Consider the following 15,712-nt stretch of genomic DNA (forward strand, 5'->3'; position numbering starts at 1 on the left):
GGGGACCCCAACAATATAGAATTGTCAAAGCTCCAAGAATAGTAGGAAGCAGATAAGGGCCATACGTGCAGGCAAAATTCCAAGGATGGTATATAGTAGATAAGGTACCTACAGAAAAGTATAAAAAGCCCAGCCTGTCAGAAGCAACTCAGAACTCTGATGATAGAGGTTCCCACTGATGTGCGCATCAGTTCAATAAATGGCCTTTCTCTGCCAGTTTGCATTGTTCGTGGACTTCCATGGTGGTGGGTGAAATCCCGGACCTTAACAATACAACCAGAGTTCCCTACCTTTGCAATTAAGGGAGGAAGATATTCATACTCTTAAGAATACTTTTCAAGGGTGCACAGCTGGGTGGCTCAGTGAATCAGAGAGCCAGGCCTTGAGATGGGAGGTCCTGGGTTCAAATGTGGTTTCAGTTATCTTATTTTCTTAGCTATGTGACCCTGGAAAAGTTACTTAATCTCTATTGTCTAATCCTTGCCATTCTACCTTGGAACCAATACTCAATATTGATTTTAAGAAGGTAAGGGTTATTTAAAGAAAAAAAAAAAACCAACAACCAAGATTGGAAACATTTTGCAAAGTCTAGATCCAAACAAGTTAATTCTTGATTCCTTTTCTTTAGGTGAAAAGAAGCCTGAGTGCTGAGCAACAGAAGCTGTTGTCTCTGGGTACTAGATTCTCTTGCTTACCTGATACAGAGAAGTGAAGAATACAAATAGTTTAGAAATACATTTTTTTTTCCTCTCTGGCATTCTCCACAGATTTTATGATTAGCACTGGACTCTGAAAAGACTAATATGGAATGAACAGCTCCTCCCCAATTTGCAAGCTATGGAACTTTCTTCAGCTAGAGAATTATCCAGCTTGTTTTGCTGTATCTGAACAGCACTCAGGAGTCCAGCCAGATTCCTTCCCACAAATCCTCTATTTAAAGTGTCACTGCATCTTCAAGAGAGGATCTTATTTGGGTTTTTAGGATTTCCTTGAGTGAACTGAAATTCTTCTGTTCTTTCTCAGATCAAGAAATTACAGCTACAAGACTCACAAAACCAGTGGAAGAACTTGAAGACTGATTTTGGGAACAGATTAAACTCACAGGACGTTTAAAACAGAAATAAAAAAAATGAATACAAAGAAATGTAGTTTCTTAGCAGTGCTTACATTTACAGTGGCAGTGCTTTACTTTTATATCAACATGTTCATGGAAACAAACTTGGAAATGCTAAAAAACTCAAACTCTTCAGTTCTTGATGAAGTTTGTGATTCAATTATCAAAGGACAGATGATTTCTTTGCAAAAAACTGTCCTGACAACATCATTTGGAAAAACTTCTTGCCAAGACTACTTACTCCAAAGTCACTACATAACCACTCCTCTGTCGAAAGAAGAAGCCCAGTTTCCTTTGGCCTATGTAATGGTGGTACATAAGGATCTTGAAACCTTTGAGAGACTCTTCCGGGCAGTTTACATGCCCCAAAACATTTACTGTATTCATGTGGATGAGAAGGCGACTACTGAGTTTAAAGATGCTGTGGAGTGGTTGGTGAGCTGCTTCTCCAATGTTTTCCTTGCCTCCAAGATGGAAACAATTGTCTATGCTGGAATATCTAGGCTCCAGGCTGACCTGAATTGTATAAAAGACCTTGTAGCCTCTAAGGTCCAGTGGAAATACATTATTAATACTTGTGGCCAAGATTTCCCTCTGAAAACCAATAAAGAAATAATTCAGCATTTGAAAGGATTTAAACAAAGAAATATTACCCCAGGGGTGCTCCCTCCCCCTCATATTACTAGAAGGACCAATTATGTCTATAGGGAGCAGAAATATGGTTTACTCTCTTTCATGCTGTGGACTTTGAGAAAGAAAACTCTTCCTCCCCATAATCTGACCATTTACTTTGGCTCAGCTTATGTTGCTCTTACGAGGGAATTTGCCAACTTTGTTCTCCAAGACCAACGAGCCATTGATTTACTTGAGTGGTCTAAGGATACCTATAGTCCTGATGAGCATTTCTGGGTCACACTTAATAGGATTCCAGGTATGGCAGACTTTCATTTTTATTTTGGTCTATTATTAGGCTCAATGGACATTGTAAAAATGAAACCATAATTGCAACTGTTGTGTGAAGGTACATTGTATGCTCATAAAATGTGCCTGTAAAATTTTAATTACTTTATATATCACAAAGCTCTAATGGTATGTGCAATCATTTAAAAAATCATGTTGAATGTTGCATAGCAAGTCAATCCCACTGTTATTGCCTAATCATATGGGAGGCTGAGAATTTGTTTACAGCTTTATGGATGATGGATTTAGAGTTGAAATGAGTCCGTTGAGATGGAGGTAAATTATTGTTAGATCAGGAAATCCATCAACCAACATTGATTAGGAACCTACTATGTGACATTCACTGTGCTAAACACTGGGAATACAAATATAAATGAATGAAATAATCCCTATTCATAAGGAGCCTACTTTATAAGAGGAACAGAAATGAGTAAGAATTAGGTGAACTAAAAGATACAAAAAGGGTTTTTTATTATTTTTTAAATGAAGATCAGTTTTCTCTTGCCATTGGCACCGCCTCCATTGAAAAAGCAAAAATAAATAAATGAATAAAACCTATGTTATGAACCTGTATAGTCAACCAAAACAAATTCCTGAATTGGCCATATCCAAAAAAAAATTATGCCTCAGTTTGCACTGTGAGTCTTTCACTTCTCTATTAGAAGGTAATTAGTATGTTTCCTTGTGAGTCCTCTGGAATCATAGATGGTCACTCAATAAGGTTACTTAAAAAAGAACAAGGGAAGCTAGGTGACTCTGTGGTTAGAGAGTCAGACCTAGAAATGGAAGGTTCTGGGTTCAAGTCTAGCCGTAGATACTTTCTAGCAGGGTGACATTGGGCAAGTCAGTTAACTTTAATTACCTAGCCCTTACTGGTCTTCCCTCTTGGAACCAATACTTAGTTCTAAGACAGAAGGTAAAGGTTTTTTAAAAAAAGAAAAAGAATGGAAAAATAAAGTCAAAAGGATTGGGGGAAAGACTGAGAGGACATGTAATCAGTAATGCAAGTTTGGTTATAGAAGAACCAAGCAATAAGTTCATGAAATAAATGTGGAGGTCAGGAAGACTAGATGATAAGTAGATTACTTAAATAAAAGCTTGCAATGAGGAGCATAATCCTGATAGCCTCTTTGTGATATATTTCATTCTTTTGTTATATTTGTTGGTTTCATTCAGACAGAATCTATAAAGACCCCAAAAAATTTTGTGGCAGGTGAATTATATTATGGCTGCTGATTTCCATAACTGAAAGTAGATATTACCTGTACCGTAAGCTTATATACAAGGTGCCTTTGCATCAAGACAGTGTCATTAAGAATTTAACCCAACTGAATAACAACCGCCCCCAAAAGAATGAAGAAACCTTTGAAGAAGAAAACAATGAATGAAGAGATTATTCCATAAAATAAAAATGTCTCAATTTGGGACAGATACAAGGTATTGAAAAAAAGACCAAAAAGAAAGGTAGAAAGTCAGAGGGGATCAGGTTCAGTATCCTGCCTGGTTTTGCAAGTGATTCCTTCTCATTGTTGCATTTTGTAGAGGAAAAACTCTTTCTCATAGTTTTATTTTGTGAAGGAAAAATTTGGTTGCTAAAGCTTCAAGTCTCAGTCCTCTAGGTAGACTGTGAGTCATTGGTCCCAGCTCTTCAAGGACCACTTGGTGAGGCTATAGAGTTAGTCTAGATTACACCCTAGAGAGCTCCCACAGATATAGCTAAAGAAAATAGAAAAGGGCAGTTGGGTAGTTCAGTGGATTGAGAGTCAAGCCTAGAGACCTAGAGACCTAAGTTCAAACCTGACACTTCCTAGCTGTGTAACCCTGGGCAAGTCACTAAACCCACATTGCCTAGCCCTTACCACTCTTCTAACTTAAAACCAATACATAATATTGATTCTAAGGCAGAAGGTAAGAGTTTGAAAAAGAAGAGGTACATCAAAAGGCCAGGCATATAGATATAGAAAGATCCTTGAGTCCCATCTCTGATGTGATCTCAGATGCTGCCAGCTCTCCAGTGCCAAGGCTGGACTCATGCCATGTTCTCTGAAAGCTTGTCCAACAATCACCCTTGGAGCCAAATCTGGGCCATTGGGATGATAAAAAAAAAAAGATCTGCTGCTGCATTAGATGCTCCTTTGAAATAAGAAAATAATAAGATTGCTGCTTAAATATCTCAGGACTCCAATTTAAGAGAGACAAGAAGGTAGCCCAAGAAGGAAATGTTTCTGAAAGAATGTCACTGAAGAAAATAGTTTGGATTAGGAAGAGGAGAAACTAGTATTTATATGCCACTTAATGGTTTATAAAACATTACACACACACACACACACATATGTGTGTGTGTATATATATATATATATATATATATATATATTTTTTTTTTTTAGCCCCAAAAATTTCAGTGTAGTTTTAAACTTTAGTATCCTGGAATAAGACTTCTGGAGCATCCACTATGATCTCAGTTGATCCTTTATGAGGCAGGTACTTAAATAATTCCCATTTTGTAGAAGAAATTGAGTCTAAGGGAAATTAAGTGACTTACCTAAGTCTCACACAGCTAGTACATGTCTGAGGCAGGATACCAAGCTTCAGTGCACTCTATTTTTTGTGTTACCTCAAGAAATCACTATGTAGGGTTTTGAACAAGGACATTCATGCAATACCCAGTGGAATTGCGCAACAGCTATGGGAGGGGAGGGAGGAATAGAAAATGATTTTTGTAACAAAGGAATAATGTTTGAAATTGACTAAATTAAAAAAAAATTAAAAAAAAAGAAATCACCATGTACTTCCCAAAAATTTTACAGAGAAAGGGTCTGAAAATGGGCTTGCTGGTATACATTTTCTATTTTTTAAGTGCCTAAAGTATTATTACTACCATATTATTCATGAGATTGGCTAATAGGTGAATAAATATTAAGCATCTTCTACATGCCAGGCTTTATGCTAAGAGATAGGGAAACAAAAAGAGTCAAGGTAGGGACAGGTAGGTAGCACAGAAGACAGAGTACTGGACCTGGAGTTAGGAGGATCTGGGTAGAAATCTGGCCTCAGACACTTCCTAGGGGTGTGACCCTGGGCAAGTCATTTTGATTGCTTAGCCCTTGCTGCTCTTTTGACTTAGAACTGATACTAAGAAAAAGAAGGAACAAGTTTAAAAACATTTTTTTTAATAGTCAAGACATCCTCTATCCTCAAGGGGCTTACTTCGGTCTAATGATTAGAGGGGGAGTCAGAAAACAAGGCAATCATCCAAGAAGAACTTTTCCTAACTAAATGCTCTCCAAATCTATGTTCAGCCCAGTCCCTGCCATCTGCTGGCATCTGTATTCCTGACAACAAATGGAATAACAAAAAAGTCACATTCCAGTTATGCTTTCTAGACTAGAATTCTATTAACCTGACTTCCTTAAGCAAGCAAAATGCTGTTCTGGCTACCTCTGCTTCCCCCGCCACCATAACATACCCTAATGCTCCCCACTTGCCAAGTAAGATCCAGGTTCCACCTAACCCCCAGTGTTTATTTACAGCAAACTAGAGGCTGGTGATTAACAGAATGTGACCCCCCCAAATGCAAGTGTGGTACCTCTATTTATCTGGAGATAAATAAATGACAAATGCTGGTAATTTTATTTAAAGGGGGGAAGAAACTCACCTTTAGTGATATTTAACAGACAGAGCAACACTGATTCCTTCACTCCATCTGTAGGTCAGACAAATCATATGCCAGACTGTATGTATGTCAGATATATCATGGATGCTATACAAGATATCCTGAAGGAAGAAGGGGAATTCTTCAGTAAGGCACAGGGGTTCATTTTCTGCACATTGCAATGTAAATGTGCAAAACATTGTCAAGATTTTAAAAAGTAACGAGGCAGGCACATTGCTCTCACTAAAATATATGTAATATTTTTTAGTTATTTTTTAGTGCTAGACAGGTTTTTAAAACCATTAATATGGTGAAAATTATTTTTAGATTGGCTATTTCCACAATCTATATTATATTAGGGCAGCTGTATGTGTACATAATCTGTAAATAAATATACCTAAATTGAGAAGTAGTCTCAAAAAAATTTTTGATAGCTGTGAGAGATCAAGAGTTTGGAAACTACAGCATAGATGAGAAAAATTAAGCCCCCAAAAGGTTAAATGTCTTGCATAAGGTCACACAGATAACTGGCAGAATGAGAATTTTAAAACATCTCATCTGAATTCAAGACCATTGCTCTTTCTTCTACATCAGGTCAATCCAATATTAAAAGTATGGTTACTATTTATAATAATAGCTAACATCAAGGGGGCAGCTGGGTAGCTCAGTGGATTGAGAGCCATGCCTAGAGACAGGAGGTCCTAGGTTCAAATCTGGCCTCAGAAACTTCCCAGCTGTGTGACCCTGGGCAAGTCACTTGACCCCCATTGTCTAACCCTTACCACTCTTTTTCCTTGGAGCCAATACACAGTATTTACTCCAAGACAGAAGGTCCCTACCTTGAAAAAAAAATAGCTAACATCAATATAGAGCTTTAAGGTTTGCAAAACCCTTTTTACATTATCTCATTTTCTCCTCACATAAACCCTGGTGTTCTTAATATTTCCATTTTACAGTTGAAGAAATGGAGATAGAGGTTAGGGGAATTGCCAACAATCACACAAATAGTATAACTGTATGAGGCTGGATTTGAATTAAGGGCTTACTGACTTCAGGCACTAGGTGGTACAGTGGATGACTCTTCCTGCATTCAAATCTGGTTTTAGACACTAGCTGCATGATACTAGGCAAATCATTTAACCCTGTTGGCCTCAGTTTATTCATCTGTAAAATGAGCCAGAGAAGGAAAGGGGAGACCACTTTGGTACCTTTGTACAGAAAACTCCTAATGGGCTCACAAAGAGTCAGACAAGCCTTTAAAAGACTAAACAACAACTTATTAGCTCTAGGTCCCCTGTTTGTTATGAAATGAGATAATATTTATAAAAATCTCTTAGTAGACACATAAATGCTTATTTGCTTCTTCCGCCTCATTTTATGCCTTCTCATTAAGCTTCCTCATAATTTGCCTTCTAATCCATTCACTCTAGTGATTATTCAGTAATTATAACATACCATCATTAACATGGGACCATGGTGAACTATAATATTTTTCAGTAAATTGTCTTTATTTTGTTTATCACCCATTCATACCTTAGCTTGCTGGGTTTTTTTTAAACCCTTACCTATTGTCTTAGAATCATTACTGTGTATTGGTCCCAAGGCAGAAGAAGGGTAAAAGCTAGGCAATAGTGGTTAAGTGACTTGCCAAGGGTCACATAGCTAGGAAGTGTCTGAAGCTAGATTTGAACCTAAGACCTCCCAACTCTAGGCCTGACTCTCAATCCACTACCTATTTACTATATACTTTAGGGTTTTTTTTTTTTTTTGGTTTTGGTTTTTGTTGTTTATTTTTTAGTTTTCTTTTATTTCTTTATTTTATTTTAATAAAAAATTTCCACTAGTTGCCCCATGGTGATGATAACATGATACTTAACCTTGTATCAGTTCGTTTACCTAACATATAAAAGCATACCCAAAATATAATATTTCAGTTACTGTGTATCTCCTGGTTCTGCTTATTTCACTTTGCATCAGTTCAAATAGGTCTTTCCAGCTTTTTCTGAAATCATGCAGTTCATCATTCCTTATAGCCCAATAGTATTCCATCACCATCTCTTTGGGATACAAATTGTTATACATAAGAGAGAGTTTTAAGCATGAGAGAAAGGTTTGCAGAGGGCAGAGGCAGGAGATCAACAGGGAGAATATTCTGGAATTCTGCAGGAAGGGTTAAGCTGCTACTCAAGGAATGGGTACTGTGGGACCTGGATTGCAAATGTGGTTTGGAACAAGTCATTGAAATTCTCAAGGAGACAGTTTCCTTATCTGTCAAATGAGGGATTTGAACTAAATGACTTCTATAGACTATTCTTGTGGATGTGTGGATGAGATGGGGTGGTAAGGAAGAGTAAGATGCCAAAAAAGAGCTACATCACTGAGACTATGTCTTTGCTTCCTCTGCTTCCTAGAATGACCTCCTCTCTGGACCATCCCTATCCAAATCATATTCATCCTTTAACGATCAGATAAAAAAATGTCTCCTTCTCCATGAAATCTTCCATGATACCCCCAATTGGAAGTGGGCTCTCTTTTCTGAACACCTACAGAATTTATTTTTCAGTCTATCAATACTTTTCTTTTGGCACTAGTGTTAGATTATCTAATGTCTTTAGCTAACTCTTAAAGGACAGATATTTTATTTTCCCAACTAAATCTAACAACCAGGTTAGCCATCTATTTGCATCCCCACAAAATGCCTGGCACAGACCCTGGAATAGAGGAAGCATTTAATAAGTATTTGTTGATTGATTGAGTCTAAAACAGGCCACTGAGGTTAATGCTACCCACCCTCCTCTTTTCCTAGCTACCCAGACTCTTTCCTGGTTTTGTCCATTTTAATAACCACTCCACTTCTTTCCTTTCTTCTTAATTTCTCCTAGCATTGAAAAAAACTGCTACCAGTTATCCCCTGTCAGCACATAGTTATCCCCCTGCCTTGGTATGGTTCATTGTTAAGACTACAATACTAATATTCACAATCACATATTTTAACTCATTTGGTTTCTACTATAGCCTTAGGCAATAGGTGATATTGATATCTCCTGCTCACCCACAAGGCAACAATCTACTAGCAGTTTTGTTCTTGCTCAAAGTCATATAGTAATCTCTGCTTAGGTTTCAAACTCAGATCTTCCTGATTCCAATTCTAGTGATCTATTCATTATGCCACCCTTGTCATTACTATGATGGGAGCAAGTAAACATATAGTCCACAGGTTCTTAGCCCCTTTTCTGTCATGGCCCCATTTGGCAGCATAGTGAAGCCTTTGAACACCTTTTCAGAATCATGTTTGTTTGTTTTTTTAGTGTTTAAGAGGACCAAATTGATTATATTGAAATAGATGTCACAGTATTTTTAAAAACCAGTTTTGGGGACCAAGAGGGTAAGAATTCCAGATTCTAGAACAAACACAAGATATCAGCTAGAAACTCTCTCTCCTGAGACAGGTGGCTTGTCAAAGGGAAGCTATGTCTGACTAGCACAACAATGTTTCAAGGGAACAATGTATCTAACTATGATAGTTGACATGATCACAAGAATCCAGGTAGAGCACACAGTTGGAAAAGTCCAGGAATAGAGACAGGGAGAGAGAGCACTCCTTGCAGTCCAAGGGCCAGGAAAGAAAGACTCCTTCAAGAGCCACTGTCACTCTCCAAGTCGCTTCTCTCCCCCCTGCCCTCCAGCTGTCATTGCTGTTCATCAATTTCACTCTAACCTTCCAACTGCTGTTTGCTCCACCTCAGTGGCAGAAAGTCCAGAGCTTGGTTCAGTTTTCCTTTCCACAATTGTCCCCTTTTCTTTGTTGTGACCTTCCCAAGGTCACTTATATTTATTATACTTATCCAGCTACTAAATCTAATTTCTAACTACTCCCCCAAAATAATAAACTTCCCTCAATTACTCTATCACTATTCTATGCTAACTGTATTTACTCTAAGGAATTCTATGCAGGAAAGTTTGGGTAAGGGTAGTTTTAGAGTTTTACAATAAATGTTTGAACAAAACCATTACAAAGAAATTGAATCTTAGTGCTAATACTACTTACTCTTGCTAAGTTAAACTAATACAAACATTTTCCCTATTTTATATATTTATAATTATTTTCAAACTATTTTCACTATATATATTTCCATTAAACACAAATTCAGCATCAACTTTACAATAAACAATTAAAAGTTTACAATTTGCAAATGCAGTTTGTCTATTCCCAAGTATAACTGTCTATGCTATGCTTAACTTACTCCTAATCTATTCCTTATTTATTAAAACTATTCTCTAAGTCCCTAGTCTAACATGTAACCTAACCTTATGTACAACATATATACATGCTATGCTACATATTTATAGACCCTATCACTATGTTACTAACCTAATTATAGTACATACATTATTTATAGAGATTATTTACATATTGTACAATAATGTACATTGTTCCCACATCCTGATGTCAGTCAAATAGAAATATCTATTAATCTTTCTATTTGCCTAAGACCCTATGGAACTAAATATATACATATTTACATTTTGCATAGATGCAATTTCAGATACTTGTTTATTTACATGACAGCTCCCAATATATGTCAGTTTGTGATTTTGTGTTTTGTGTCTAATAGTGTTATGTTGAATGAATACTTATCAAGTTTATTCAGATTTCCATTTCTCATATTGACTGATGGTTCTCTTCTTTCTTCTAAGTTATGTAGTGTTGCATGCTATTTCCCTAATATGTGAAATTAATTTTGTTTTATGATTTTGCCACACTCAGTCTTACATATAAGTCCTGTTTTCCATCTGTCCTCTTCTAATATAAGCAAATTTACAAAGTTCAGAGTCTTAGCTGTCCATTTCAGCTTTTCTCTTTATTTGTTCTCTCTAGTAGCTATTAAACAAATTTACAAAGTTCAGAGTCTTAGCTGTTCATTTCAGCTTTTTCTCTTTGTTTCTTCTCTCTAGCAGCTTTTCTTGATGTTTTTCCTCCGCGATGCTTTAAAATCTTTTCCTCTGGGCTGGAAAGTTGCCTTCTTCTTGTCACTGTGGTATGCTGACTGCTGGGATCTTGTTGTCTTGAACATTATGTGTCACTATTGTTTCTTTGTGGTGTACTTTTTGATGTTAATCAGTTTTTGTTTTCATTTCCCAGCACTATCTTTTGTGTAATTCTCTTCTTCTTCTATGTCTGTTATAGTAATGCTGGATTATTCTGATTTTATGTGGGAACAGTGGAACCACGAGTCTTTCCTTGCTATTTTTATAACTGTCAGAGTAGTAAGCAATACTTCATGTGGCCCAGGCCATTTTATGTCTGGCCATCTAGTCAGTCTGTCTATGATGACAAGGCAATACTTAAACCCTTTGTCTGTTGGCATACTGATAAAATCTATCTGTATGCATTCAAACAGAGTATATGCTAAGGGATGACCTCCTGACCCTTTGGTCTTATAAACTTATAAACTCCATGATTGAACTGCATGCAAATTTTACATTTTTGACAGACTGTTATGGCATATGAGGATATTCCTGGCGCAGTCCAAAATTGTCTCACTGAATCAATCATGGCTTGTCCTTGTGCATGTGAAGGTTTATAAAAATTTGTTGTTCATTTGTTTCAGTCACATCTGACTCTGTGTGGCCCTATTTGAAGTTTTCTTGACAAAGATCCTAGAGAAATTTGCCATTTCCCTCTCCAGCTCACTTTACATGTGAAGAAACTGAGGCAAACAGCTAAGCAACTTGCCCAGAGTCACACAGCTGGGACCTATCTGAGGCCAGATTTGAACTCAGGAAGATTTGTAATGCCTCCTGGCCAGCGAGAAGCTTTATGGTAGGAAAATAGAAAAGGGATAGAAGTTTGTGAATCCCACAAAGGGCATGAAAGAGCCGACCTTTGAGATATGAGTAATGAGTCAGTAATCAATTATTAATATTCGGGAGCCACAGCCATGCTCTGACCACTAGACGTTACTTTTAAGGCTATTCCCATCCAGTGATCCCAATTCAACACTGCACTGGTCAGAGGATAATACTAGCTCAGTAGAGAGAGAGATTAGAGACTGAAAGAATTAGACAATGCTAGGTATTAGAATTGGAAAAGAGAGAGACAGAGAGAGAGACCTGACCGAAGGGCCAGGCCTCAGGATAGAAAAAGAGGAGAGAGAAAGGGGAGAAGTTGGTCTGTAGGGCAAACCTGTCGATGTCCTTGAAGTGGGAGGAGCTGGCTGCGTCCCTTTCTTTTATTCTCTTTGATATGCAAATGAACTCAATACATATTGATAAGTTACATGATGCCTCAATACATATAGATGAGTTACATAGTGTATTGCCATTGGATAATTGCAAATTATGACAAGGTGAAGGTGGGGTTATTATCCTTAGGTGAGTGAGACAAAGGGAAACAAGGTTTCGCGCCCTAACTTCAGCCACGCTGGGAATAGAGTTCATTGCCAGGCGCAGAATGGCCATGTGCTCACTCACAATCCTTGTCTCTCCACAATACCTATGGGCTAGACTGCTACAATTTGTGTTCCTGGTTCTAGGTTCCGTGTTTTATCCACTATAAAGCAATTTAAATATGTTAATTTACTTGATCCTTATAGCAACTTTGTGAAGTAGGTGCTATTATTATCTGAATTTTACAAGGGAGGAAATTGAGAAACAACAGCTAGGGAATGTTTGAGGTCAGATTTCAACTTGGGTCTACCTGACTTTACCCATTAAGCCACCTAGCTGCTAATATTGGAATGGCCCCTTCCTGAAATTTTGAATCCACCACTTATATAGACCCAGGACTCTTCTCCCTTCCCTCTGTCCCCATCCAAATTTGGTGCTGCTAGCCTGGTCAGAGTTTGAGAGGTGGCACTGGCTAACATGAAAACCTTGTGGAAACAAGCTGAGAAAGCAAGACCTTGTCTCCTCTGAAGGAATATTCAGGCTAATTTTCTTTTGTGACAGGAGATTCCTGAGAAACAGAAAGGAAGTTCAGACCCTCCTCTGAAATAAATCTGGCCTGCCCCTTTTGTTCCTTTGCCTCTCCCCAAAATGTTTGCAAGCAAAATGATAAAAAGGTCCTTTGGGGAAAAGAAGAGACCTACTCTGGGAATAAAAGTTCTTTGGAAGAGAGAGTTGGCAGAGCTCCCAAGAATAAGGATGTAGAAGAAAGAAAGAGACTAGAGTTAGGCATAACTACAGTGAAAATGCAGTGAATACCAGGAAGAAGCTTTTCTGAGGGATCAAAGAAACATTTATTAAGTACCTACTTTTTTTGCCAACATTGGGAATATGAAGACAAAAGTGAAAACAGACCCTGCCCTCAAGAAGCTTAGTTGGACAAGGCAATAAATGTATGTGTGTGTGTGTAGATTATGTGTATATGTTAGCATATTTATACATATATGTGCATACCGCAGGGTCCCCATATCTGTGGGGATTCATTCCAAGATCTATCATGGATGGCTAAAACCACAGATATAAGCAAGTATCTGATGTTCACTACAGGTCACTGAGTCAGTGGATTACCAAATCAGTAGCTTTAGGGGCACATCTGTACTACCAGCAACACTATTTGTGCTTTGGGGTCATTATTACAGTAAATAATGATTTAAAAAAATTAACAAATGTGAGTAGTGAGAATGCTAGAGGCCAACTACAAGAAAGTTTTACATGGGAACATGTCTATGGAGACAAAGGGAGATAAATCATATCCTGGGCTGAAGGACTTCACTTTGTTACTTTCTGTATTCAAGTGGGCGGTTTGAATCTTATGAACCATTTATAATTTTATTTTCTGGAATTTTCCAAATTTTCCAATTTGTTTTTCCCATGGTTAAGTACAGGTAACTGAATCAGCAGATATCAAACCAGTACATGTGGTAGGACAACTATATTTATATATAAAAATATATAAAACAACATAGACATAAAATAGATATTAGGTATTTCTTAAATGGCAAGAATCCAAGACATCTCCAAGGGACCAATGATGAAAAAGGATAATCATCACCATAGTAGGAGTCCAAATGCAGACTGAAACATCATTCTTTATTTTATTTCTTTCACTATTCATATTTCCTTCATTAATTTTTGTCTAATGTTAGCAATATATTTCTTGTTTCACATGATGAACAGCAAAATATGTTACCAATATATGTACAAACGTCATATTACTTGCCTTCTTGGGGTAGGGAGAGATGGGGAAATAAAGAAGGAGACATAAGTTTTTAGACAAAGCTAATGTAAGAATTTGTTTTCTTGGATATGAGTACCTATAACTTATTACATATTTATAACAAATCATATATGCTGTGTTATATATAAAAATACATTTCTGAGTTTTTAAAAAGGAGAGAAAAGCACTAACAGTTAAGGAAATCAAAGAGTTTTGTGCGGTGCTTAAAAGTGTTTGAGATAAATTTTGAAGGAAGTTAGGAATTCTGTAAATTGGTGATAAGAAGAATGTATTATAGCCATGGAAGCCTGCCAGTATAAAAGGCCCTCAAAAGTACACCCTCAAAGTTGTAGGAGATAGAGTACTGTGAGTGACGAATATCAAGACCAATTGAAATAAATCACAGTGTGTATGGAGGATAGTAATATGTTGGAAAGGTAGGTTGGGACCAAGTTGTGAAAGACTTTAGCTGCCAAACAGGGAAATTTCTACTTTATCTTGAGGTAATGTGGCAGTACTGGACTTTATTCAGTAGGTTAGTGACAGGGTTTGATTTATCTTTAGCAACATCAGCATCTTTGAGAATTAAATCAGGAAAATCACAAAAACTTCTTTTAAAAAGCAGGGAAGTCCTTACAAAATTGAACAATATAGAAATATGTTTTGCATAATACACACATAATCCAGATCAAATTGCTTGAAAGTTCTGGGAGGGGGAAGAGAAGGGAGGGAGACAAGTTTGATCATATAACTCTGGAAAACTTATGTGAAAATTTGTAATTACTTATAGTTGGTAAGAAAAAAATAAATTGAAAAACAAAAAGCATGAAGTTGGGGCAGCTAGGTAGCATGGGGAAGAGTTCATAGCCTGGAATCAAGAGGACCTGAGTTTAAATATATTCTCAGAGATGTCACAGCTGTGTGATTCTGGGCATGTCACTTAACTCCACTTGCCTATCCCTTACTGCTCTTCTCCTTTGGAAGGGATTCTTAGCATTGATTTTAAGACAGTAAGTAAAGGGGGTTTTTTGTTTTGTTTTTTTAAAGCAGTGAAGTTTTTTTTTTAATTAATTAAATAGAAATTTTGTCAGAGGAGAGTGATTGATCTGTTAATTTCTAACATTTGAATTTCATTTGTCTTTCCCCCTAATCATATTAGTGACAATTGTTGAGTGATAACAATCCACAATATACGCATTTATATTTATAATCTGTACAAGTATTTGCTAGCATAGCAGTTTTCAAAGTGTGGTTGTGGGTCCCTCAGGGCTTCCTGAAAACATTTTGGGAGGGTTAATAAGGTCAAAAACTACTAGACTACTTGCTGTTCTCAAGGTGAAACCTCAGACTAGCTGGTTGTTAATAACCTATTAGTTTTGCCTTTTAAATAGGAAATGCTATATATTAATATCAATTTTAGAGATGTATCTCTGTGTTCCAAACAAATTCCTCAGGTGGACATCAATCAAATCTTGAATAGACTGTAAGCTCCTTGAGGGCAGGGACTGTCTTTTGCTTCTTTTTGTATCCACTGTGTTTAGCGCAGTGCCTGGCACATAGTAGATAATTTAAAGTGTTTATTGATTAACAATAATATGTTTTAGTTTCTGATATGGTAAATATCTATAGATATAACTGATACAAAGGAAACATCTTGAAAGTGGGTCATCAATATTTTTAAGAGTGCCAATGGATTCTGATATCATAAAGTTTTGAGAACCACTGGATTAGCCCATTCAGAGTCCCTGTTTTTAAGGCTCATTGCTTTCTAACCCATTTTCTCTATTGAGTCCAATATTAAGGTATGCACCTGCTTTTTAAC

At 37.0% G+C, this 15,712-nt stretch overlaps 1 protein-coding gene across 1 annotated transcript; it reads left to right on the forward strand.

Moving 5' to 3' along the window:
* Positions 1–636: 636 nt before the first annotated feature.
* Positions 637–4,421, forward strand: LOC100027131 (N-acetyllactosaminide beta-1,6-N-acetylglucosaminyl-transferase-like). Its single transcript, XM_056823411.1, has one exon. The coding sequence runs from the start codon at positions 1,130–1,132 to the stop codon at positions 2,114–2,116; it is 987 nt and encodes a 328-aa protein (XP_056679389.1). The 5' UTR covers positions 637–1,129; the 3' UTR covers positions 2,117–4,421.
* The last annotated feature ends 11,291 nt before the right edge of the window (positions 4,422–15,712 follow it).

The sequence above is a fragment of the Monodelphis domestica genome, chromosome 3 (genome assembly GCF_027887165.1).
Source record: "Monodelphis domestica isolate mMonDom1 chromosome 3, mMonDom1.pri, whole genome shotgun sequence".
Lineage (NCBI taxonomy): Eukaryota > Metazoa > Chordata > Mammalia > Didelphimorphia > Didelphidae > Monodelphis > Monodelphis domestica.